The following is a 26376-nucleotide window of genomic DNA, read 5'->3' on the forward strand; positions in this document are numbered from 1 at the left end:
ATGGGGTCACCGCTCCTTCCCCTGGGTCCTGATGCGCACACTACTCTGTGTGTGCCCTCCACGAGTGGAGTCTCTGTTTCCCCCAGTCCTGTCGAATTCCTGCAATCAAATCCCGCTAGCCTTCAAAGTCTGATTCTCTAGGAATTCCTCCTCCTGTTGCTGGACCCCCAGGTTGGGAAGCCTGACCTGGGGCTCAGAACCTTCACTCCAGTGGGTGGACTTCTGTGGTATAAGTGTTCTCCAGTTTGTGAGTCACCCACCCAGCAGTTATGGGTTTTGATTTTATTGTGATTGTGCCCCTCCTACCATCTCATTGTGGATTCTCCTTTGTCTTTGGATGTGGGGTATCTTTTCTGGTGAGTTCCAGTGTCTTCCTGTTGATGATTGTTCAGCAGTTAGTTGTGATTCTGGTGCTCTCGCAAGAGGGAGTGAGAGCACGTCCTTCTACTCCGCCATCTTGAACCAATTAGCTCACCCATTATTTTACTTTGGCCTCACCACTGCCTTGGAGATTGGAGGTATTTCAATTTTGTAAGTGGGAAGCGAGGCCCAAAGGAGGCCTGTAATATGTGCACAGTCACACAGTGAGTTAGCCAACCTCATCTCCCCAGCAGTGGACGGGTGAGGGAAGCTATGTCATCTTTGGCAAACGTTTTATCCCCTCTGAGCCTCAGTTCCTTCCCTTGTAAGACTAGGATGATTACTCCTATCCCTCAAGGTTGCTGGGAGGCTCGAATTTGTTCGATAGTGCACGTGACCTGTGGGTCCTGGTCACAGAAATGATCAGACACTCTGGCTGATGTAATTATCATTACCCCTCCCCCTCCCATTGAATTTGTGGAGGAGCAACATCTGACAGCATTAAAATCCAGCTGCAGTTGGAAGGCACTCTGATGGTCTCCACTGTGGGCACATCCTCCCTCTCCCCCAACTCCAAAGCCCAATCTCCACTGAGTAAGCACTCTCCTGTGAACTGCAAGGATTTTATTGCTGGAATCCTCTAATCAGACACCTGGACATGGCAGGCTGCTGACACTACTCAGTGATCAGGCAAGTGGCTTCCTTGGGGTTCCTGGCAGGGACAGCTCCATCAACACAAAGGACTTGAGTATATTTATCCTGCAAAGAGAAGGTCAGGAAACCTGGTGAGGCCTCTGGGGTCCCGGAGACATCAAGCTGCACTGAACACTGGGGAGAGGCCTGCAGGCTTGTTTGGAGGGTAGCCTCTGGATCTGAGCAGGTAAAGGTGGATTCCTCCCAATGAAGCTTCCTCCAGTGGAACAGAGAAGAGGGGTCTCCCTGGTGGGTTGAGGGCAGTCTGGGATAGAGTGGGGGAGGCTGCTGAGGACCACCTGGCAGGGCTCCACAGTGGCCCCTGGGAGTCTCCAGGGATGAGCTGACCCCCGTCTGTTTCCCCCCTCTGCCCCTTGGACACCTGCCGCTGAAGCAGTGGCTTGTTCCCACCACCTCTTGGGGCAACAGAGGGAGGATTCACTCTGGTCCTCCACTCTGGGCATCCCAGGCCTGGGGAAGGCAGGAGTGGAGCTTTTGGACTCAGCCTCCTCTTATGGCATTTGAGGCACAGAATGGCCCTTTGGGGTGCAGGGAACAAGGGCAATGTGGGTTTTAGGTGGGATGGAGTAGGGGACTTGAGGCACTAAGGGAAAGGAACTGACGTTTGGAGAAGGCAAGGACTCAGTGTTAATGGTTTGCAGAAGATGCAGGTCATGGGCTGGAGAGGCTGCCATCAGGGAGGCCAGTGCTGAGGGCCTGACACCAAAGCCAGGTGGTGCCACAGAGACAGGAAGGCCTAGTCAGGGCCAGCTCAAGAGCTCCAGGGCTGGACTGAGTCTTCCTACCCGAGCCTCTCCCGTGCTGTGCGTGTCTGCCGCATCCTCTCTACCTCCTCATTCATGAGGCTCTTTCTCCTCCCAGGTTCCCAGGGAAGGGCCCTGGTGGAGAGGAAATGAGCTCCCCCACCTCGCACTGCCCTGAGCAGACCCCCCTCACCCGCCCCAAGACAGGTGCCAGAGGCACAGACACGCACAGCCGGACCCACCAGAACACCGAGAGTGTTTTGCCTACCCTCATCTGTCAACTTCCGGTCAGCGCAGCTCTTCAGTTGACTGGCAGTGTCCAGTACCAAAGGGTCTGTTTCATACTGTCTCACATTTGCCATATAGTCCTCAGGGGTTCCCGCCACGAACAGGCTAAGAGTCTCCTTCAAGGCCGGGCAAATGTCGCAATGTGAAACACAAAGATAAGGTGACCCTCCCTGGAAAGGCACCCATCAGAGCACACTCTTCCCTTCCCCCTCCCGACATGCTCAGTGCTGCCCTGGGAAGGTGTCAGAACGCTTGGGGAACCCGTGTCCCAGCCACTCACTTCCGCCCGAGATCGGGAGCAAGGCAGTGCAGAGCATCAGGAGAGCTCCAGCCCGCATCATGGGGCAGGTGGCAGGTGATCCTACCCACCTGGACCCCCTTTATACCTGCCCTGGGCCCCACAGTGGGGCCCAAGCCTTTCTGACACTTCTTTTTCCAGGAGGTACTGCCAGGCGTCTCCCAGGCCACAGCTTGGAGTTGCCCGGGGCTGCACAGGGAGGGGCTGTGTGTGCCGGCAAGATACTAGTCCTTCGGTCCACAGAGCGGCCTGGGTCAGCCTCCCTCCCATCCGGGGGGTCTGTGGGAGGGTCAGCTGACACGGGAAGCTGAACAACTGAAAATCCCCAGGTTGACCAGAAAAGGGGCAGAAATGGTCCCAAATCAGGCCTCCTGAATGATGGCCCATGGCAGCCTGTCACAACTGCATGTGACTTTGAAAACAGTCTGGTCTTGATGTTATGGGTTTTTCAGGAAGCTCAGTGCTTACAAATGGTCTCACAGGTAGTAAGTACCAGGAAGGCCAGGGCACAAGTCCTGAACCCTTGGTCAGGCTCTCTGGTGGCTCCTTCCCTGCCCTGCTTTCATCACAGTGTCCTTGATCTTGTCAGTGGCCTCTGTTGAGCCACTCCCCCGAATTTGTTTCTGGAGCCCCGAAACCTCCCCTACATGATGGCCCAGAAGTTCTAGTTTTCTTGTTGATCAAGTCCTGCCACCTGGTGACTTTGACAGTGTTACCAAACTCAGACCTGGCTGCTCACCGCTTGAAAGCCAATACTCGAGAGGTTGGAAAGGAAAGTTTGCTTTATTCCAGAGGCCAGCAATCAGGGGAGAGGACGGATTCCTGCCCAAAGGCCAACTCCTAACTGCCGATCAAGGCGCAAGAGCTTTTAAGTGGGGTTTAAGGGGTGTATAGGCGAGGGAGGGGGCAGAGTAGCACAGTCAGGTCTGACAGTCATCTTGAAATTGGCAATGCGGTGGTCTGATCACCATCATCTTGATTGTTTTAAGTACAGTTAACCTTCAGTTCCAGGATCAGTTTGTTCCCATTTCCTTGAGGCCTGTTTTCAGAATTGTGTGAAATGGGGCAGCTTATGTCATGGCTACCATCTGGTCATCATGTACTCATCTTCCTCCACCTGGTGGGGCTTTAGTATCTGCAGAACAGCTCAAAGGATATGGTTCTGAATATTATCTATAGCCCCTGAGGAGTAACTTGAGGACTAGACTTTGTTTAATGACTAAATGATTATTTTGTCTTGTGTAGAGGCTTAGAGTTTAAAGTATAACTAAGTTCTAAGGCCATGGGGGTGGTTACAACAGCACCTCAATCTACACAGGAATATTTTCCCCAACCTGCTTCTTCTCTTGAGTGTCTCTGCACTGTTCCCCCCATCACCTCTCCAGAGCTCTGACTTCAGGAAAAGCCAAGCCCCGTCTAGGCCCACAGTCCCTGGGCCATTCGCACAACCAGTCCCGCACCCCCGCTGCCTCTGTGAACTTATCCCTGCCTTTCTTTCCTCCCTCAGTGACCTCCTTTCTGCTTCTTGACCAGCCCGAGTATGCTCCTGTAGCAGGGCTTTTGCATGTGCTGCCCTCCCTGCCCGGAATGCTCTTCCTCCCAGTGGCTGCATGCTTCGTTGCCTCATTTCTCAGGTCTGTTCAAATATCACACGTCAGAGAAATTTCTCCATACTCTTTTTTTAAAAAATACGTTTATTTATTTATTTATTTATTTTTGGTTGCGTTGGGTCTTTGTTGCCGTGCGCGGGCCTTCTCTAGTTGAGGTGAGCGGGGTCTACTCTTCATTGCGGAGCACAGGCTCTAGGCACGCAGGCTCAGAAGTTGTGGCTCGTGGGCTCTAGAGCACAGGCTCAGTAGTTGTGGCGCATGGGCTTAGTTGCTCCGTGGCATGTAGGATCTTCCCAGACCAGGGCTCAAACCCATGTCCCCTGCATTGGCAGGTGGATTCTTAACCACTGCGCCACCAGGGAAGTCCTCCCCATACTCTTGACCCCTTACATCAAAGGCGCTGGCCCCCTCCTTCCCCCCATGGCACTCTCTTTTTTCCCCCTGCTTCATCTTCCTCCATAGCACTTTTGCCATTGGTTGATTGTCTTTCACTCCCTCTTAGATGCATAAAGAGCTGCAGGAGAGCGAGAGCTTTGCTGTGTGTGCTGTTGCATCCCCAGGACTAGGACAGGGCCCAACACTCAGTGGGTGTTTCACAATGTTTGTTAGAATAATGGAAGGACTATTCCATTTCTCTGGAGTTGATAAACAAGAATATTTTTACTTCTATTTGCCGTAGATGTGCTTATGAATATTGCCTGGGATTAATTAAATAGGTGAAGGTTTAAAATATTTTGATAAGTCAGAATTAAGTAACTTTTTGTTGGAGGCCCCTGGCTGGCCTTTTCTCTGAGTCACCTTTGGCAGAATAAGGTTTGCTGAAGCCCAGAGTTGAAGTTGGGACACAAGTTGTGTGACCACAATCAGAACCTTATGCCAGATAGGATTCACATCTGGTAACTGCTCTTGGCAAGGAGGCACCAAGTATTGAGCTCCGGCTGTCAGCTGGTCTCCGTGGAGCCCTCCCTTGCCATGGCTACTGATGCCTGGGGGCCATACCTCTGAAGGTCACCCCATGAGAGGCTCAGGTGGCTGCAGATGTGCCTCAGAGTTCCTGGGCAGGCACGTGAACACCATATGGCCCAGGCTGCACGTGCTTGCCCTTTGTCTGTGTGGGACAGGACTTCAGTGTGGTGGGACACCTGGGCACGGGTCACAAGCCTCCTGTCCTTCAGAAGACACTGCCCTCCATCCCCTCCCCAGCTCTGTGAGATGAGGACGCCAGTAGCTTGGAGTGCTGAAGTAACACAGGTTGCTGCTAAGAATCCAGCCCAGTGCCCTTCCGAGGATGCCACAAGACCAGCTGAGACGTCCCTGGATGGTGGGGACATTTGGTGAGGTCAGGGCAAAGTGCTGAACAAGGTCAAGAGAGGAGTTGCAGCAGATGTAGCCCTTTCCTAATGCAAGCTTTTTTAAAATAAAATTTTAATTTGGGATAATTTTAGACTTATAGAAAAGTTGCAAAGATTTGTTGAAACTGAGAATCAACATTGGAACATTACTGATAACTAAACCCTACACTTTATTTGGATGTCACCAGGTTGTCCACTAATGTCCTCTTTGGGTTCCAGGATCCAATATACAACCTGCACACACTGCATTCATTGTCTTGTCTCCCCAGCCTTCTCTGCTCTGTGGAGTGACTCATTCTTTCCTTGTCTGTCATGGCCTTGGCAGTCTTGAGGAGGACTGGCCAGGTATTGTAGAATGATCCCCAAGCTGAGTTTGTCTGCTGTTGTTCTCATAATGTAGACTGGGGTACAGACTTTGGGTTTTGAGAACACCACAGAAGTGAAGTGCCCTTCCCATCACCTTACATCAGGGTATATATGGCAGCAGTATGTCTTACCACTGGGTATATCAGCCATGATTACTTGACTAATGTTGTGTTTGCCATGTTTCTGCACTGTTTTCCCCTTCCCCTGCTGTTTTCTTTGGAAATGAGTTACTAAGTCTAGCCCACTCTCAGGGAGGTCAGGGTAGTAAGTTCCCCCTCCTGGAGGGGATAATCTACATATATGATTCGGGATGTTTCTGTAGGGAATGTTTGTCTCTTCTCCCCCATTTATTTATTTAATCATTTATTTATATCAGTATGGACTCACACATATTACTTTATACTTTAGGTTATCATCTAATATTCTGTTATTTATTTTGTTGGTCAAACTGTTTCCAATTTGGACATTGGAAGCTTTCTCAGGCTTCCTTCTGCTAGAGTTTTCAAGGACCATCTCATCTTGTTTGTACCAACAAACTGCTTTCCTAGAGTGGAAAGTTGAACTTGACTCTTGAGAGAGTTTTCAGCATGTGGAAGGGCACCTCTGGTGGACCCAGTACTCTGGGCCTTAGGACTCCCATCCACAGTGGCCTGTAAGGCTGTGGGCCTCAGAGTCTCTGATGCAGGAGTCAAACCCCACAAACCCACAGCTGTTTACTGATGCTTCTGGATAGGGTATGCAGTCCAAGCACCTCTTGGGACCAGGTGCACTGACGGAGGAGGGCGAGACAGCCAGGAGAGGGGGCAAGGCTGGAGCCGCTGGGAGTCAAGAGCGTGCCCAGGAACTTGCTCCCTTAAGGGTCTGAGAAAAGCTGGCAGCACGATCAAAAATGACAGAACTACCGGCCCCTAAGAAAACCCACGTGGCCACAAGTCCTGTGACTTCCCTGGTAGGGAGTGATTCAGAGCCCAAGGCTGGTGTCCGCCAGTCCTCGGGGCCCAGTCCAGAGACTGCAGCAGTTAAGATATTTAGGGGGCTTTGGTAAGGTCCAGCTCCTCATTCTTATCTCCAGGACTTAACCTTGGGGAAAAGGTAAGGATGCTGGATGACTCCCTGTAGTGGTGTAGACCTGTCCTTGACCCTCCTGTGCTTTCCTCTCCGCAGTTCGGGAGAGTACTGCCTTTGGAGCCCGGATAGACTGGGGGGAAGGATGACCAGGAAAACAGGTGATGGCTGGGGCTGGGACAACAGAGCATTTGGCTCAGAATGGAGTCCCTTAGAAATGTCAGCTCCAGCTGTTCTTTGGCAAAGATACCACCACGTCTTCTCCAGGAGCTCTGCTCTCAGAGTAGGAAGGGCTTCCCACACTAAACACCCGCGAGGGCTGAGGGAGCCACCTGCGCCAGGTGCCTGCCCTCAGGCCTGTGGAGCTCCCGGGAGGGGTGTGGGCTGGGCTCAGGGAGCTAGTGGTTTTATAAAGCAGCAGAAACCCTGTCCTGAGCAGAGCATCCCAGCGCTGACACGATGAAGGGAACACTGCTTGTGCTGGCCTTGCTGGTGACCAGAGAGCTGACCTTTGAGACGGGTGAGGGTAGGAAGGAGGGTACAGATGGTCTTCCTGACCCTTGCCCCATGCCATCTCACTGCATCCTTCCATAGTCATCTCCAGGCAGCTTCTAGGGACAGATTTAGAGGGCAGCTGGCAGATCAGTGCCCAGGAGTCCTGCAGAAACCCCCTGAGGCTTTCAGTCTTTGAATGCAGGGGGAGGTCATTAGCTGTGCACACTGTGAGGGATAGTTAGTTGGGGGTAGTGGTGCTTATTGGAAGGGAAGAAGCAGGCAGGCTGGTATGCCTGGAGGCAGTGGTCAAGGGCAGAGGGGTCTCCAGTCCTAGCCCCTCTAGCTGCTCCCTTCTGCTGGGAGTGCCTCATAGAGAATGTTTTCTGTCTGGGATATAACAGTCCTGGGAGAGGGTGGATCTCAGTGGGAGGTGAGTCTGGAAGCATTGGATATGTGAGTTACTATCAAGTGGTGGGGAAACGGGAACCTCCTACCCCGGTGATTCCTTTGATGAAGTGTTTTCTGTCTGTGCTTTCAGTGGAAGCTTGCCCTATATTTTACGGAGTGGTTAGCACCGTGGTCCTCGGAAAGCAGGACACTGTTGGACCTAGCCCTCGAAACAGTCGGCACTACTGAACGGGAAAAAGCAGCCATAGAAAAAAATCCAGGATTGCTACAATGAGTTGGGATTTCTGGACAAGCTCAAGCCTCTGAAACTCATGGTAATTTACTCTCCCCATCCGCCACCCTGACAACCACATGCAGCATATTGCAATATGCCACGTGGTAATAGACCGTGCAGTCATGGGTTATGTGAGAGACAAGAGCTATAAACAATGAAACGCATAAACCTTTGCTCCACCCTACGGCACATATGATATGCAACCACAGGCCACCTGCACACCCAGCCTCTTCTGCTACCGAATATGTCCATAGCATGCCAATTAGCTCCCACACAACAGCGGACTAATATCAATGCAACACACCAAGTGTGTTGACTTGTGATTTTTTTCTTGGTGAGGGGAATTAGCATTGGAGGAGCAGAATTTTAATCTTTGTCAGGAAAGGAAGAATTCAGCTCACACGCACTAGGAGTCCTGTCAGAGCTCTTTTAGGAATATTGAAAATGACCCCCTGCCTTTAGACTCTTTTCCCAGGAAGGGACTCCCTTGGCTTTGTAAGGTTTCTGGCTTGTGGCCACTTCACTTCCTCTTGTGCCCACTTTGATGGCTATTCCTCTGGCTCAGAGCCCCACTTCCACCGACATTGTCTCAGTGCCTACAGGCCAGAATTCCACTCAGGTGTTTTGGGGCCTGAGGCTCCTGAGGCAGCTTCTAGCTTCATGCAGCTGCTCAGCTGCGCTAGTAATGTATCTCCTGAGGAAAGATCTTTCTTTCGTTGTTGTTCTTGTCATACCTCATACTACCAGATAGGTAGTCTGCCTTTTACCCTATTTTCCTCAAAGTGTTGGTACTGCATAGCGAGACGTTTTCCCATAAAGCAGAGTTTCTTGCACTAATATAAGCACACAGGGCACATGGGGTTGTTTACAACACCTGCATGCACCTGCATGACAGAAGGGGCTCAGGTGCAGGAGATGTGGCACAAACCCAGCCTCCGCTACCTTGCTCCTCCCTCAGGACCAGCCCCTGCTACGCCCTGCAGAACCCTTGTCATCTCCTCCCCTGCCTGGCATGGCTCGTTGCTCTGTCTCCATCCTGACACCTGTGCACAGGCGATTAGGGAGTCATCCTCCTCCTGGCCTGCCTGATGGCAGCCCCCTCTCCACTGGTGGGTCTGTGGGCCAGAGGTTCTTGCTGGGGATGCAGCTGAATCACTGCGGGTGAGGTGTGAGGTGATCCTGGGGAGACAGGGTCGCCCTGCTGTGGGCTCAGGTCCTGTCCCTCCTCATCCTACTCCCTCCCAGGGTTCCATCCTCCTCAGCGACGAATGTGTTAACTATACAGTGTCCACGGCGATGGATGATATTCTAGGAGACATTTGTAAACTGCTCCCTTTGGGGAGATAATCTTTGCGAGTGATGCCTGGTCTACGCTTGGTCTTCCTGCCCTGTTCTCCTTATCAGCTGCAGCTAGAATCCAACACCTGTCCCCACCTGACTCCGATAAAATAACTGCCGCTTCGCTCAGTGTGCCCATCGTCTGTGTGCTGTGCGGGGAGGATGTGAGGCCCAGCAGGAGATCTTGGGAGATGGTGAGAAGTGACACATGTGGTCATTGAGAGCATGGGGACCGGAGTCAGAACCAGGGTAAGCCTAGGCTCTGTCCTTGGCAAGCTGTGGCACCATGGGCAAGTTTGCTGTAACTTTCTCAGGCCATTCTCTCATCTGCGAAATGGGGATTGTGTGTGAAGATTAAGCAAAATAACACATATCTAACCCCCGACTTCACCAGCCTGGAAAGATAAAAGTGTTGTCCGGGGCCACAGATAGCATATCTCCCACTCTGGCCTTTATCACAGTTGCAGAGTCTCTAGCCCTTTAAATGTCCCTCCGATTATTGGAGGGCGACTCAGGAGATGACCTGAGTAGGCTCATCACAAGTCCCCTCTTTTTCCCAGTGGCATTTGCCATTTTCTACTTCTTAGGTGGATGTCTTCTGAGGATCCTGACCTTTCTTCAGGGACACTTAGTACCACTGCTGTCCTTGGGTTCTGCCACTGGGACCAGGACCCCCATGAAGTCTTGGCCCAGGAGGAGGGGAGTGGATGGAAGAAGCTAACCCAGAGGCAGTGTTGTTGTCATGGAAAGAGCTCAGGCTCTGAAGTCTTAATTGCAGGATGTGCCGCATGGGGCACGTGTCCCGAACCCTCCGAGCCTACTTCTAAAAGCATGAAATGAGTAATTGCGTTACCAGTAGGAGACTTGTGAAGCTACAAAGAAGGGACTAGGTTTCACCTCTCTCTCCTAGGGTCTAGGGCAATGTCAGCTACAGTGAGCATGGCCCACAAAAAGAGTGGCATAACTGGTAAAATCTCTCTACTGTCTGGCCAGGTGAGCAAAATAAGGTCACATGCCAGGAGCTGAACTTGGGACTTGGGGCTAAGAGGCCAGGGCCTTGAGTCCTGGCTCTTCTTTGACCTGAAGGCTGAACTTAAGCATTTAAATTCACCCGTTTGTCCATTCTACACCTTGATTTTACATCTGCCAAGTGCTGGATGCTCTGCTAGGCTTAGTATTAAGTGTTCAGGTCATCCTAAAAAGATGTAAAATTTTGTTGAAAAGTACAAAATAAAATTTGAACAGATAAAGAGCTAAATCATATCCTTGTATGAGATGAATTGACATTTTAGAAATGTCATCTGTTCCCAAACCCATCTAAATTAATCTTTGTTCGAATGAAGATTGACTTAATATTTGCCCCCCAAAATAAATGCTTGAAGTCAACCAAGGAAATTTTGAAAAGCAGGAACTGTAAAGAGGATTGTTTTCACTGGGTACTGCAACAGAAGTATAAGTCTCCAGCTAATAAATACTCTAGCTTTAGTGGAGGAATATTTAGGTGGTCATTGTGACAGAAGAGAAAACACATGGATAGAGTCAAACATAGTTTAAGATATAATAATAACAATTTATTGAATCATGAAGAAAGAATGGATTTTTAAAAAATGGCATTGAGGGGCTTCCCTGGTGGTGCAGTGGTTGAGAATCTGCCTGCCAATGCAGGGGACACGGGTTCGAGCCCTGGTCTGGGAAGATCCCACATGCTGCGGAGCAACTAGGCCTGTGAGCCACAACTACTGAGCCTGTGCGTCTGGAGCCTGTGCTCCACAACAAGAGAGGCCGCGATAATGAGAGGCCCGCGCACCGCGATGAAGAGTGGCCCCCGCTTGCCGCAACTAGAGAAAGCCCTCGCACAGAGACGAAGACCCAACACAGCCATAAATAAATAAATAAATAAATAAACCCAAAGTTTAAAAAAAAAAAAGATGTAACACTCAAGATTTCAGCTTTAAAAAAAAAAAAAATGGCATTGAGAAAAATGGCCAAAGATTAAAACAATCGAGATGGATCTACCAAGCCTTTTCCTATGGATTTATGTGGATTAATGATTTAATTAACATTGCTCCAATAGTTAATTATTCGTCAGTCACAACTGGTTTCTCTGTCTCTCTGTCTCTCTGTTTCTTTCAGTATGACATTCATGATATCATAAATACTTTGTCTCCTAGGGCAGAATACACAATGGAGAAAAGACAAACTCTTCAGCAAGTGGTGTTGGGAAAGTTGCACAGCCACATGTAAATCAGTGAATTTAGAACACATGCTCACACCATACCCAAAAATAAACTTAAAATGGCTTAAAGACTTAAACATAAGACATGACACCATAAAACTCCTAGACGAGAACATAGGCAAAACATCCTCTGACATAAATCGTACCAATGTTTTCTTAGGTCAGTCTCACTAGGCTATAGAAATAAAAGCAAAAATAAACAAATGGGACCTAATCAAACTTAAAAGCTTTTCCACAGCAAAGGAAACCATAAACAAAATGTAAAGACAACCCACAGCATTGACATATATACACTACCAAATGTAAAATAGACAGCTAGTGGGAAGCAGCCGCATAGCACAGGGAGATCAGCTTGGTGCTTTGTGACCACCTAGAGGGGTGGGATAGGGAGGGTGGGAGGGAGATGCAAGAGGGAGGAGATATGGGGATGTATGTGTATATATAGCTGATTCACTTTGTTATAAAGCAGAAACTAATATACCATTGTAAAGCAATTATACTCCAATAAAGATGTTAAAAAAAAAATAAAGACAATCCATAGGCTGGGAGAAAATACTTGCAAACAATGCGACCAACAATGGCTTAATTTCCAAAACATACAAACAGCTCTTACAACGCAATAACAAAAAACCAAACAGCCCAATCAAAAAATGGGCAGAAGACTTAAATAGACATCTCTCCAAAGAAGACATACAGATGGCCAATAGGCACATGTAAAGATGCTCAACATTGCTAATTATTAAAGAAATGCAAGTCAAAACCACAATGAGGTACCACCTCACACTGGTCAAAATGGCTATCATTAAAAAGTCTACAAATAACAAATGCTGGAAAGGGTGTGGAGAAAAGGGAACCCTCCTACACTGTTGGTGGAAATGTAAATTGGTGCAGCCACTATGGAAAACGTTATGGAGGTTCCTCAAAAAACTAAAAATAGAATTACCATATGATCTAACAATTCCACTCCTGGGCATATATCTGGACAAAACTATAATTCGAAAGTGTTCATAGCAGCACCATTTACAATAGCCAAGACATGGAAGCAACCTAAGTGTCCATCGACAGATGAATGGATAAAGTAGAAGTAGTATATATATATATATATATATATATATATATATATATATATATATATACACACAACAGACTACCACTCAGCCATTAAAAAGAATGAAATAATGCCATTTGCAGCAACATGGATGGAACTAGAGATTATCATGCTAAGTGAAGTAAGTCAGAAAGACAAAGACAAATACCATATGATACCATTTATTTTATTTTATTTATCAATTTTTAGAATTTATTATTTATTTATTTATTTATTTTTGGCTGCATTGGGTCTCTGTTGCTGCCCGTGGACTTTCTCTAGTTGCGGTGAGTGGGGGCTACTCTTCGTTGTGGTGCACAGGCTTCTTATTGCAGTGGCTTCTCCTGTTGTGGAGCATGGTCTCTAGGCATGTGGGCTTCAGTAGTTGTGGCACGTGGGCTCAGTAGTTGTAGCGCACGGGCTTAGTTGCTCCACAGCATGTGGGATCTTCCTGGACCAGGGATCAAATCCATGTCCCCTGCATTGGCAGGCGGATTCTTAACTACTGTGCCACCAGGGAAGTCCTATTTATATATGGAGTCTTAAATATGACACAAATGAACTTATTCACAAAACAGAAATAGACTCAGAAGCATAGAGAACAGACCTGTGGTTGCCAAGGGGCAGGGGTGAGGGAGGAATCAATTTGGAGTTTGGGATTAGCAGATGCAAACTATTATATATAGACTGGATAAACAACAGGGTCCTACTGTATAGCACAGGGAACTATATTCGACATCCTGTAATAGCCATAATGGAAAAGAATATGAAAAAGAATATATATATATACACACACATATATATACACACATATATATATATAAACTGAATCACTTTGCTGTACACCAGAAACTAACACAACATTGTAAATCAACTACACTTCAATAAAAATAAATTAAAAACAAATAAACAAACCAAAAAACAAAACCTTTGTCTCCTAATCAGATGCTTGGAGATGGTCTTAGGACACTAGTGCAATTTTCCCAGGTTGCCGCCTCCTGAATAAAGCAATTTTTCCTTTTCCAGCAACTCTTATCTCTCCAGTATCGACCTTTCCAACAGTGAGCAGCTGAATTTGGGTAGGGTACTGGCTTCCTCCAGTTACACTCCTGGGTTGAACACAGTCACTGACTACATAGACAGGGATGTTTACTGTGGGAACGGCAGCAGAGCTCCATACTTGACCACCTGCTCAGTCACCCAACATCCCTCCCCCATTTTCCCCAATATGACCCTGTCTAGAGTTTTTCTCTCTTGTCACTGCCCAAATATACTGTAGCCCATAAAATCGACTTCAGCCCACATGTATTTGAAGAGAAATAAGATAGTATTTATTAGCTTACAGATAATAGGTGGATGCACTGCATATGGAAATGACAAGCTTTAGTGTGTCTTTTGATTTTGTAGCTTTGTGAAGCATAATACAATGTCTCTAATTATTTCTGTGATCGGTTGCAGAGTACACACCACGGGAATCTTTGTGCGTCCCTTTGAGAGGAGCGAGACCCCATCTCTTTATGGGAACTTCGGGGCACCACTTCCGAGAGCCAATTGCTGGGCATCTTGGCCTTTGCCGAGAGGTCTGGAGAGGGCGCCCCTAGCCAGCGTTCGCGTCTGGGTGAAAACTACATTACCCAGATGTCTCTGCGCTGCGCGTCTGCGGCGCTGGGCCAATGAAGGAGAGCGTCCGAGGAGAAGGACGCTCTCATACTTTGCGAAACCTGTCAAGAAGGGACTTCCGGCGTTCTCCCGGCGGCGGTCATTTTGGTGACCAGGGGTCGGCCTGCTTGATCCGGTTCTGGAGCTCTTGGTCCGGCCCGAGGTAAAGTGAGCGGGAAGGGGCGAGAGAAGACGTTGTCTGCAGCTCATAGAGGCGGGTCTGTGGCTCGGAGAGGGCGCCGCCTGGGGTGACTCCGCCCGGGGGGTGGGGTAGGGGCTTGGCTGAGCCCGCGGCGCCCGGGCTTGGTCGCCCGACTCTCCCGGCTTCGCTCAGCCACCGGCTCTCTGGCGGCTGTGCTGAGGGACCCAGCAGAGGTTGATGCTCTGTGCCGCAGGCCTTCACCTGCCCAGACCCCTACCTCCGAATCCTAAAGCTTCGAATGAGGGGTGCCTGCTCAGGTCACTTCAGGTTGTCCCCTTTAAGACAGTGGAGCGTTCCTGGGTGGAGTCCCCATTTCTGACACCCAGTGTAATGAGTAGAGGACTTTTACATGCAGAGGGACCAACATGTGCAGAGCCATGGAGGTGCGATTGAGGAGCATTCGGGAAACCTGGGGCGAGTCTCCTTATGGAAACATTGTGAGCGGATGAGCCCTATGTGGAATGGTAGTTGCCCGAGCAGCTGGGCCTGCATTCTGAAGACGCTGGTTAGCCACGGAGAGTTGCGAGCAGATAGACTAGATTTGAGCTAGAATTCTAAAAGTTTCCTAAAGGATGCTGAGAGATAAAGCTGCGTGCGGGGTAGAGGGTAGGGGTGGGCAGTTGAGGACAAGTGGATATAGGGTGACGTTGTGGAGGCTACTGCAAACAGACCAGAATTACCATGGAGGCTGGACCGGAGAGGTGGCTGTAGAGTGGGGAGAAGTGATCCAATTATGAGAAGTTTTTTTTTTTTTTTTTTTTTTTAATTTATTTTGGCTGCTCTGGGTCTTAGTTACGGCGCACAGGATCTTTGTTGTAGCATGTGGGCTCTTAGTTGTGACATGTTGGCGGGATCTAGTTCCCCGACCAGGGATCGAACCCAGGCCCCCTGCATTGGGAGTGCAGAGTCTTAACCACTGGGTCACCAGGGAAATCCCTATGAGAAGATTTTAAAGGATAGAAAAACTAGCATTCACTCAGCCCTCTTTCCCCATTTTAACTAGGTGTTTATGAAACAACCACTCATTTCAACACTGAGAGATCAGTATTCTAAATGTGTAGGTATAGGTAGGCATTTCAATTCAACACTGAAATGTATGAATTTAACAAGTTTATGCAAACACTTAACATTTGGTTCACACCTTAATATACCATAAAGCAGTATATTAAGACACTAAAAAGTCTTAAATATTACATTTTCTCAAATACTCTAAAGGTAAATATAACACACATCTAAAATTTCAAAAGCCATTAAATCATTTGCACTGAAAACATTGACAAAAGCCTTAATTCTGTGGATGGTAGTTATAGCTCATATTTAACACTTGACATACACTAAGGCATACGATACCAACATCAGCCCCATGAGGTTGGTACCATTTTTATGCCCATTTTACAGATAAAAACACTGAGGCACAGGAAGATTGAGTCCTAGTTTAAGGTTACACAGCTAGTAAGAGGCAGCACCAAGGACTGAAGCCCAGAAGTTAAAGTCACGTCATCTTGCTTCAGGGTAGGCATAGGAGGTTGGATCAGCCCTTGAGACCCCACCATGGATGCCCTTCCTTCATAGTCTCTTCCCACAGGTTTCCATGGCTTCAGAAGCACTTATGAGCATTGCACAGGTGAGTAAAGATTGTCTCAGGCCGTCACTCTCCCCATCTCCCACTCATGGTCTCCAGGATGTGTCCTGGGACCCCCTGCTGCCACTCTACTGTTGTCATTGGTTCTGAGGCCTCTCCTCAGACTCAAGACCCTGAATCCAGGCCAGGGGTTATATGGAGGGGTCCCTGGTTTCTGGCCACTAATAGTCTGTCCTGTAGAAGGTATTAAATGTATGGGAATCACCATGTGCAAATGCTTAGAGGTGAGACTGAGTGGCAACCGCAGTTCTCCATTACGTCTTACGGGATCAGAGAGCCGGGGTGCAGGAGTCAGGCCTGAAATGGCAGGCTGAGGAACTGTGCCTCTATTCTGGGGACACTGGGAGCCATGGAAGTTTTGGAATAGAAGAGGGTCTGAATCAGGTCTAAACAGACTTTCTCTGGTCGCAGAGTGGAGAGCAGACAGTAGGAGTGAGGGAGGCTTCTGCAGTACTCCAGATGAGTGTGGTGACAGCTGGACCAGGTTGGTGGCTGGATCAGGGTAGTGGCTGTGGATGGGGGTTTGTGGATTTGTTTTTAAAGTAGGTCCAACAAAACTTTCTGACTAGAGAGGGGAGTTGTCTAAGTTTTGGCCTTTGCAGCTGGAAGGAAGGAGATGCCATTAACTGGAATGGGGAAATCACTTGTAGGCATAATTTTCAAGAGGGAATATTAGGAGTTAGATTTTGGCCATGTTGAGTCTGAGATGCAGAGATCCCCCCCCTCAGGTGGAGGCTTTGAGTGGACAGCTGGACATAGGTCTGGATTTCAGGGGAAGGATTCAGGTTGGAGACACCACAAGCTGCTGGCCTGTGTGTGGACTGGGGTGGAGCTGTGAGTCATTTAGGAGGGGGAGTCTTCAGATCATGGTGACAGTGTTGTTAGGGGACAAGGAAGAGGAGGGCCAGATTGGAGGACTGGGCCTCTCTCTTGAGCACGTGAATGGGGCTGGTGCACATCACAAAGGCAGATGAGGGAGAGTAGCGGCCGTGTGGGAGGAGGTGGGTATGGGGGAGAGGTGGGTCTGTAGGGGACCAAGGCTTCCAAGGGGGAGTGCACATGAGGTGGATGTAGAGCATAGCAGTAATGGAGGTGAGATGGCAGTGAGGCCAAGGGCTACTCCCCCCTCTAAAAGCACGCTAGAGTTTTGTGGTGACCTTTGGTGAGGCCTGCAGGGTTTCGCTCAGGCTGGCAGATAAGCTCAGGGGCAAATGGGTCAGCTGGGAGAGTAGCTAGGCCTGGGCTGGGGGATGGGAGGTTCTGGGTTTTGAATGAGGCTTGAATGGAAAGAGGAAGGCTGAGACTGGTGAAGGGACAGCATGTGTAACACAGCAGTAAAGAGAACTTAAAAGTATGTGGCACCTGCATGTGGTTCTAGGTGGCTGAAGCTGAAGCAAGGGAAGGGCATGGTGGAGAGGCCTTTAAAGCAGGGCTAGGGGCTTCCCCTGCCAGTGTGGGCCATCAGGGCTCTGGGGCAGGATGGATCGTAACTGTGTTTGGCAAGCACTCTCCAGATGCCTTGTGCAGAGTGGCATGTGGGGAGGCCAGGGAGATGCCTTTGGTGTGGGCTGAGGTGGAGGAGGTAGCAGTGGTGGTGGGGGGTTGGAAATGTGGGGGAGGCGTTGTCAATGGAGTGGTGTAATCAGTGGAGAGAGCGAGAACTGAAGGTCCCAGGGGCTTGCTCCCAGCAGCTTAAAGGAAGAAAACTGAGCCCATGTCTGGTGTATCTGGGAACCCTTGGGGAACTTGCTGGCAAGAGTGGAGGTGGAGACTTTCATGCCATGCCCAGTGCTTGGATGGCATTTATTTATTTGCCCTCATGCCTATCGTGGATGTGGGATGGCACATTGATCAATAGGAAAGAGGAGAATGCTGGCACCAGTGACATCTGGGCCTTGTATATCCTGAGTTTTGGAGCTGGAGAGGAGTGGGGGCAGGGAGTGGATGTTTGGGGGACTGAGGGTCCTGGTGAGAGAGGCTGCTCAAGGACGTTGCCTTCCCCATCGTGGTAGGGCACTGTAACCTTTGAGGATGTGGCTGTGGACTTGTCTCAGGAGGAGTGGGAGCTTCTTGATGGGACTCAGAGACTCCTGTACCATGATGTGATGTTGGAGAATTTTGCACTTGTAACCTCACTGGGTAAGTCCTTCACACTCAACTGAGTGTCTTTGACTGGGTTCTTTCCTTCCTTGTTTCTCCAGGGGCCACTCTTTCCTTCACACAGCCAGACTGTGGACATTGCTCCCTTCCTGTGTTTTCTTTCATAGGTGCTGTGGGTGCCAGGCTTGGCTGAGTGTACTTTCCCATCCTCTCCCAAGCAACCCTTCAGCATCCCTGAAGCCTTTCAGGGAAGGATATGGGAGTAGGAAGTCTGCAATGAAACCAGTGGATCCCAAAGACTTGGTCACCCTGGCAGAGTGACTGTCCAGATATATTGCAACTCTCTGCCCCAGTTCTGCCCCCTTCCCTCCAGCTGGCATTTTCTCATGCCTGACTGTGCCAGGAATTGCAGGCACCAACATGGTCATTACTTGTGGGGACCACTGGGCTATTCCTATAAGATACTCCTCCAAGGTTCTTTCTGTAACATTAGTTTTTTTTTTCCTGTGGTTATGGGGTGGGTTGCTCTGCACCAGTGCTGTCTACTCACCTGCCTTGTCTTTCACTTAGGACTTGCGTCTTCCAGGTTCCATGTTGTTGCCCACCTGGAGTTGCAGGGAGAGATGTGGGTGCCTGACGGGGCAGGCCTGACTCCAGCCATAGCAAGAGGGCCCTGGAAGGGGACTGGCCTTGGGAGGTGGGACCTGAGGGATGGCTCCATGTCAGGGCTGGGTTCACATCATACCAGGAACCTCTCTAGTGCCCATTGTTGTTTTCATGCCAAGGTCAGGGGCCATAATTTACTTCTATCTTTTAATCTCCATTCTTGACAATTTGCCCCTTTATCATTTCTATTCTGACTTCTGGCCAGGGCTAATCCATGCCTGTCTGGCCTTCAGGTCTCCCCTGTTCCTCTCCACTGCTCCCTCGGAAGGGCTCTCCAGCATTGAGCTACACATAATGTATTGGTGAGATGTACACATATTCTAAGCAGTACATGAACACCAGCTACTTGGTTGCAGTTGATTTCCCCTTTTGCTCAGTGCTCATGTCACTAGCAGACAAGCCCCTGCTGAAAGCCATTTGCAGAGAAGTGAGTTGGGAGACCCAGCTTCTCCTTCCTGTACTGCATCCCACCTGTTTCCTTGCCCATAGTAGACCTCCCCATTGTATGATCTTGCCAGGCTCAGAACTGCACAGCAGACCCTTTCTTACATCACTTCAGCCCCTTTGTCCTCCCAACAGTCCTATGTACTAATTCCTGGGTTTGTAAGAAGTACATTTGTGATAGGGCTGCCCCCTCCCACCAGAGGCTGCATGCTTTCAGATTGTTGGTTTTGAATGAAGGATGAGGAGGCACTTTCTCAAGGCGTGTTACAACTCAGGACTCCCAAGGCAGGTCCAACCACCCAGAAGGCCTACCCTTGTGCGATGTGTGGCCCAGTCTTGAAAGACATTTTGTACCTGGCTGAGCAGCAGGGAATATACCCCAGGCAGAAACTGCACATATGTGCAGCATGTGTGAAACAACTCTGGTATAAGCATTCACCAGCAACAGGAGCAGCACAGTGGAGAGAAACACCTCAGAAGGGTTGAGGACTGGCTTTTGTTTGTTAAGAATTGCAGAGTCCACATGTCAGAGAATCCCTTTATGTATGGGGATGGTAGGAAGGACCTCCTGCCCAGCTTGGGTCTTCTCCAGCACCAGACCACTCACAGCAAGGGGAATTCACCTAGAAGCACTGAATGCAGGGATACTTTTCACAATGGAGAAGGGCATTATAGGTGAATGTGGGAAAGCCTTTAGCCACAAAAATAGGCTCGTTGAACACCAAAGAGTTAACTCTGGAGAAAGACCTTATCAGTGCATTGAATGTGGAAAATTCTTTAGGCACAACTCTAGACTTATGGTACACCATAGAGTTCACATGGGTGTAAGGCCTTACGGGCGCAGTGAATGTGGGAAAGCCTACAGCAGAAGTTCCCACCTTGTTTGGCACAAGAAAGTTCACACTGGAGAAAGGCCTTTATAAGTGCAGGGAATGTGGGAAAACCTACAGCAGAAGCACCCACCTTGTTTGGCATAAAAAAACACTGGAGAAAGGCCTTATGAATGCAGCAAATGTGGGAAAGCCTATAGCAGCAAACACACACTTGTTCAACACCAGAGACTATACACTGGAGAATGGCCTTATGAATGCAGTGAATGTGGGACATTCTTTAGCCACAAGTCCAGCCTCATTAAACATCAGAGAAGTCACATTGTAGAAAAAGCCTTAAGCTAATGGCCTTTCCTCATTTGTTACCAGAAAGTTCAAACTGGAGAAAGGCCTCTGCAGTGCAGGGTGTTTGCTCTCTCCTTGGTCAACGGGAATGACACCAGGGAGAAGTTCTGAGAGTAGTCTTTATAAAGTAGCCATCGACCAAAAGTTGTATCTCATACATCTGAACATCCACAGTGGGGAGATTTCGTATGAGTGCCGGTTATGTGGGAAGCTCTCAGGACCTGTATTGCAGTTTGGCCTGCTCAAGGCCCTTGCCTGAGTTAAATCACTGCCAGTACCTGTGGCAGAAGCCATCTCGCCTCTGCCTGCTGGCTAATGTGCATCAAGTTACCCAGTGTGCCCAGGGAAGGCAGACCTCTGTACCCACCCCTTCCCTGGAGGAAATCATGAGTGGTCTAAGGCCATTGGAGGCATAATTACATTCACACACTGGGTGTGATTAGAGTTGGGGGGAGCGAGCTAAAGAGGATGTACCCCATCTGTAGTGCTTCCAGAAATATTCTGCTCACTAAAGCTGTGAGGGATGAGCATGTATAGATATTCTCAGGACTTCTAGATTTACGTTTCTTCTATGGACAAGGTCACTGGCAGAGCAAATAATAAAGCTTTCTGGATTCCTGGGGCTACTTGGGCTGTTTACCTCAAAGCCACTGTTAGACAGGCAAGAAAATGGAGACTGAGAGAAGAGAGATATTGTATTCCAAGAATGTGACTTTTGTGACTCACAGTCTTTATTGCTTGCTATTCTTTCCTTCCATTGAAGTAGAGGTGTCCCACCAGAGGGTTGAGAATAGTTATGGTCAAGTCAATATGTTTGTCAAATATTCCAGTTTTTCAAGAGAAGCAGGAGATCCAGATTTTTTGAAAGCTCGATTGAGATATAATTGATGGGCAGTAAACTGTGTACATTTAAAGTGTAAAATGTGATGTTTTGTCATATGTATGGGCATATACATACATGATTTAATGATATTTAACAAATTCATCACTCTGCAAGTTACCTTATCTTCCTTTATAATCCCTCCTGTCCTCCCTCCCTAGCTCCCCATTCTCATGTCTTTCACTAAAAACTTCCAATTCTAGAATTTTGTATAAATGGAATAAATAACAAGATGTTTACTCTTTTTTGCCTTTTTTTCCTCCACACATCATAATTATTTTCAGATTTCTCCATGTTGCATGTATGGGTACTTTATTTGCTTCATTAGAGAGTAGTATTTACTTGTATGGATATATCACAATTTGTTTTTCTATTCATCTTTTAATGGACATTTGGATTGATACTAGTTTGGAGTTACTGCAAATAAAGCTGCTATGGACATTCATGTACTAGGCTTTCTCTTGGGTTTGTCAGCTTAAAGAAAAACACAACATAAAGGTTGTGAGTTTAAGTTTTATTCAGGGTCTTACTGAGGACTATAGCCCAGGAGACAGCTCTGAGGAACTGCTCCAAAAACGTAGGGGAGGAGCCAGTATATATATGAATTTTTTGGCTAGGAAATACGTGTAGTCAAGCATACATCTTGGTAAAAGATTACTGCTAATCACAAAGAACAGATATCTCAAGTTAATGATTTTAGTGCTTTTCTATGTACGAGACGATGCAAGAATCTGGGGTCACTAAAGTTCTTCCTGAGATATGCATCTAATTATCTAGGGGCCCATTTATCCAAAGCACAGAGTGACTCATCCTGTTTTTTCATCCTGAATTCCCCTCAAGGTACACTGTTGGTGGTGACTGCAGTGGGTTGTGGCTTAACCCCTGTGTAACTGGATGATGAGTGATGCTCTTTGTTCTTTTTTTTTTTGTTCATGTTCCAATACTTAGGAGTAAAAGGCTTGAATGCCTCATTTGTGCCCACAGCATTTTAATTTATGCAGTGACTGAGTGCTAACACAGAGATGTTAATACCATTGAAAGAAGATTTTATTACATTTCCCAAGGGAAAGGGCACATAGGGCTACGTGGAGATCACCACTGTTGGTCAGGAGGCAGAAAAGAGTGAGGGGAAGGCAGAGGCCACAGCCTTTATTGGGGTTTTCGTGGGAGAAGCAAGGCAGAGTAAACAGCTTAGGATTGGCTAGTTTGAATAATGACAGCAGGTTTTGGACTAGAGAACTGGTCTCAGATTGTCTGGTACCTGGCCTTGTGTTGATTTAGGGCAGGGGAAATATTGGCTTTGTGTGTGACTTAGTTGGTGGTTGGGGCTATAATTTGGATCGGTTGGTTTGTGTATTAGAGACATACTTCTGGCTAAACCCTTTGCTGTCTCAAGAATGGGACAGTCCTGGGAGGGGTGGTCTCTCCAGCAAGCTTTTTAAGATATCAAAAAATACAGAAAATAAAGAACATGATAAATACACTGAGTCAAAGAGTAAGTGGATGTGTATCTCTTTATGAACTGATAAACTGTGTTCCAAGGTGGTTATACCATTTTACATTCCCACCTGCAGTGTATGAGAGTTTTATTTGCTCTATATTCTTACCAGCACTTGGTGTGGTCAGTGTTTTTAATTGTAGCCATTTTCCTTAGGTGTGTAGTGGTATTTCTCTGTGACTTTATTTTGTATTTCCCTAATGGCCAGTGTTTAGAATTTTTACATGCGCTTACTACCTACCATCCCTCTATTTTCTTTGGTTAAGTGTCTGTTCAGATTTTTTGCCTATTAAAATCTTTTTCTGATATATTACTGATTTTTCAGATTTCTTAAATTCTAGATTCAAGTCCTTAATTAGGTATGAGATTTGCCAATACAGTTTTCTAGCCTGTGGCTTGATTTTTCATTCTCTTAACAGTTTTTCCTATGGCAGAGAGTTGTAATGTTGATAAAATAAAGTCCAATATATTGTTTTTTTCGTTTTATTGAACATGTGTTTGCATTGTATGTAAAAAGTCTTTGTCTAACCCATGGTAAGAAGATTCTCTCCTTTGCTTCCTAATGGAGGTTTTCAGTTTTAGGTTTATAATCCATTTTGAGTTAATTATAATGCACTGTGTGAGGTTTGGAGTCAGAGTTCTTTAAAAAAAAAAAAGATATTCAGTTGCTTCACAACATTTGTTGAAAGAACTATCTTTTCTCCACTAAATTGCCTTTACACATTTCTCAAAAATCAGTTGCTCTTATATGTGCTACTATTTTTCTATACTTTTTTCATCTATATTTTTGCAAATATCTTAGTCTTAATATAATTTTATAATATGTCTTGAAATCATGTAATGCAGTCCTTCAACTTTGTACTTCTTTTTCAAATTTCTTCTGGCTATTCTGAATCCTTTGCATTGCCATATGAGTTTTATTTTATTTTTTATTTTAATTTTTCTGTTTGTTTATTTGGTATTAGGGGAAGGGGATATTGTTTGTTTATTTTCTGGATAAGGTAAAAGAACTCTTAAGGTTGAGGTCTTTGTACAAGGGATCTGGTGGGATGGGAGGGCGCAGGTCAGTCCATCTGCCAGGAAGTCCAGAGACTCTGTCGTAGCTCAGACTCAGGCCTTTTTCAAAAATAGGCAGAGAGAGGAGTTCAGCTTTGAGCATAGCAAAACTAGCTGGCACCTCAGTTGTCACCACAGAAGTTTCCTTGACTTGGGCAAAAGGAGTCCCTTTCTTTTCCTAATCCAGGAAATTCCATTAAAACTTTGAGAACTGTGGATGTGTGTGGAGGCTGACATCTTACTTGATATCTTCCTCTGGGAGTAGAGATTTTGTTCCTGAGAGTTTCTGAATTCTGGATGGATCAGGTAGGGAGAAAAAGATAAATGATTCAATTCTGCTTACCTAGGTATAATTTACAAATTGCTGTAAATCTTTTAAAAAAATTTCCTTGTATCTGCTGGTCTTGGAGAGTCTCCTAGAGAGGCAGGAGGTGGCTGCAGCTCACCCTGGGGACATAGACTCTGGCAGCAGCCATTCCTGGGAGCTCCTTCCACTGCATGGACCTCCAAATGAATTTTAGAATCTACTTGTTCTAATTGGGATAATGAGACATAGTGGATATTTTAAAAAATATGTCTAGTGGGAGGTTCAAGATGGCAGTGTAGGAGGATTGTGAACTCATCTCCTCCCACAGACACACCAAATCTTCAGCTAAGTATGAAACAATTTCCTCTGAAAAAAACCCCCAAACTACCTGAGCAACTCCTACACATTGAGTGAAAGAGAAAATATCCATATGAAAGTGGGTAGTAGAGGCTGAGACACAATCTTGCTATAAACCCCACCCCCAGCATGGTGACTCACAATTGGGAGGGAACTCAAAACCTTGAGCTTTTCCTTGAGGAGAGAAAGATTTGAACAACACATCTGACACCCCAGCTTTTAAGACCTGCACCTGAAAGATAAGCCCCCAAAACAACTAGCTTCAAAAGCCAATGGGGCTTGTGTCCATGAGACCCACAATGCAAGCCAAGAAACAGTTTATAAAGGGCTTGCAAGTATGGACTCACCCACCCAGGGCCCATGGCAGAAGAAGCTGACTGAAAAGTGGACAGACTTTCTGTGAAAGAGGCTTATTTACTTAAGGCATTGGCCTGAGGAGCAGGCATCTAATTTAACACACATCTAAGGGCCTACTGAAATAATACTCTAAAAATAGAGGCCAGTGGAAGCATCTTTGTGCTCTCCCTCTGACTCACCCCAGCTTGCTGGTATCTCCTGGTAAGGAACTTGTACACTTATCTGGCACCCTGATTTTTGTGGCTGCAGCCCAGAGGACATTTCTAGATCGCTTGGCACTGGAAGGGCTTATGCTTCAGGTCCCACAGGACTGTAATGAACAGAAAGAGTTCTTAATCAGCTGCCACCCCTAGGGCACAGCAGAGATGCAACAGACTGAGGAGCCTAGTCTTTCTGTGAAAGAGGCCTATTAGCTTATCTTCATAGCTGTGGCCTAAGGGGAAGGCTTCTAATTAAACCCAAATCTAAGGGCTGACTATAGTCCTCTCCAGAAACCTCAGAAGATGGGTGCTATCTTCATGCTCTTCCTCTGCTGCACTCTAGAATGCTGGTATCTCCCTGTGGGGAGCTTGTAGACACATCTGGTGTCCCAGTTTTTGTGGCTGCCACACAGGGATGTACCATGATTGCCTGGCTCTGGTGGCTAGCAGAGCTTGTGTTCATGAGTTTGATGGGATGGTAGCACAGAAACGGTTCTTAACTGGCTGTCACTCCAGGCTCAGTGCAGAGGGAGCAGACAGAAATACCCATCTCTAGTATTCCTTTGAAAGAGGTATATTTCCAAACTTTAAAGGCTGCTATGTCAGAGTCTGGCTTCCAGTCAGCCTGAATCTAGGTGCTGACTGAGATCCTCCCGTTTGGGACTCAGATAGGTATTGGCACACCCTCAACTACTGGAAGCCACTAAAAATGAAGTAGATTGCTTGGACAACCACAAAGGTTTGAGAGAGCAAAGAACTAGGGCAGGGTTGGATGATAAGCCTCATCTCCTCCACAAGATAACTCCTTCAAGACTGAGAGAGGTGGCGGTTTTATCTAATGCAGAGAAACACGTAGAGAGTCAAGGAAAATGAATAAACAGAGGAATATATTCCAAATGAAAGATCAAGATAAAATCTCAGAAAAGATCTTAATGAAACAGAGATAAGTGCTTTACATGATAAAGAGTTCAAAATAATGATCATAGCAATGTCCACTGAGCTCAGGAGAAGAGTAGATAAAGAGAATTTCAACAAAGATAGATAGGAAATATAAGAAAGTACCAAACAAGAGTCACAGAGCTCAAGAATACAGTAACTGAACTGAAAATACAATAAAGGGGTTCAATAGCAGACTAGATGAAGCAGAAGAAAGGATTAATGAATTTGAAGACAAGGCAGTGGAACTCACCCAGTCAGCA

The 26376-nt window shown here is 47.2% G+C and overlaps 2 protein-coding genes and 1 long non-coding RNA gene across 5 annotated transcripts in view; 2 read left to right on the forward strand and 1 right to left on the reverse strand.

Annotated features, from left to right (window-relative positions):
• The window catches only part of WTIP (WT1 interacting protein), a 67298-nt gene extending 54981 nt beyond the window's left edge, over positions 1-12317 (forward strand). For 2 of the 3 annotated variants that reach the window (XR_014237353.1, XR_014237355.1), the window contains 3 exons: positions 6896-6957; positions 7830-8013; positions 9219-12317. The gene's annotated coding sequence lies outside the window, so the exon portion shown is untranslated. The remainder of the gene's footprint in view (positions 1-6895; positions 6958-7829; positions 8014-9218) is intronic. The other variant, XR_014237354.1, reaches the window with a different exon arrangement.
• Positions 314-6888, reverse strand: LOC309616236. Its single transcript, XR_014237382.1, has 2 exons — positions 2086-6888; positions 314-1119 (listed from the first exon to the last, which is right to left on the reverse strand). It is a non-coding gene; the product is annotated as an uncharacterized lncRNA (long non-coding RNA).
• On the forward strand, positions 12310-21847 carry LOC309616221 (zinc finger protein 549-like). The gene is made up of 4 exons (XM_082366559.1): positions 12310-14456; positions 16068-16119; positions 18150-18276; positions 18405-21847. The coding sequence occupies exons 1-4, from the start codon at positions 14308-14310 to the stop codon at positions 18428-18430; spliced, it is 354 nt and encodes a 117-aa protein (XP_082222685.1). The 5' UTR covers positions 12310-14307; the 3' UTR covers positions 18431-21847.
• Positions 21848-26376: the final 4529 nt, after the last annotated feature.

The sequence above is a fragment of the Balaenoptera borealis genome (genome assembly GCF_965194805.1).
Source record: "Balaenoptera borealis genome assembly, chromosome: 19".
In the NCBI taxonomy this organism is placed as follows: domain Eukaryota; kingdom Metazoa; phylum Chordata; class Mammalia; order Artiodactyla; family Balaenopteridae; genus Balaenoptera; species Balaenoptera borealis.

Coding starts and splice junctions, on each gene's coding strand:
- LOC309616221 (XM_082366559.1), top strand. CDS start 14,308: ATGAAGGAGAGCGTCCGAGGAGAAGGACGCTCTCATACTTTGCGAAAC. Junction 16,120..18,149: donor CACTTATGAGCATTGCACAG/GTGAGTAAAGAT, acceptor CCATCGTGGTAG/GGCACTGTAACCTTTGAGGA. Junction 18,277..18,404: donor TGCACTTGTAACCTCACTGG/GTAAGTCCTTCA, acceptor TTTCTTTCATAG/GTGCTGTGGGTGCCAGGCTT.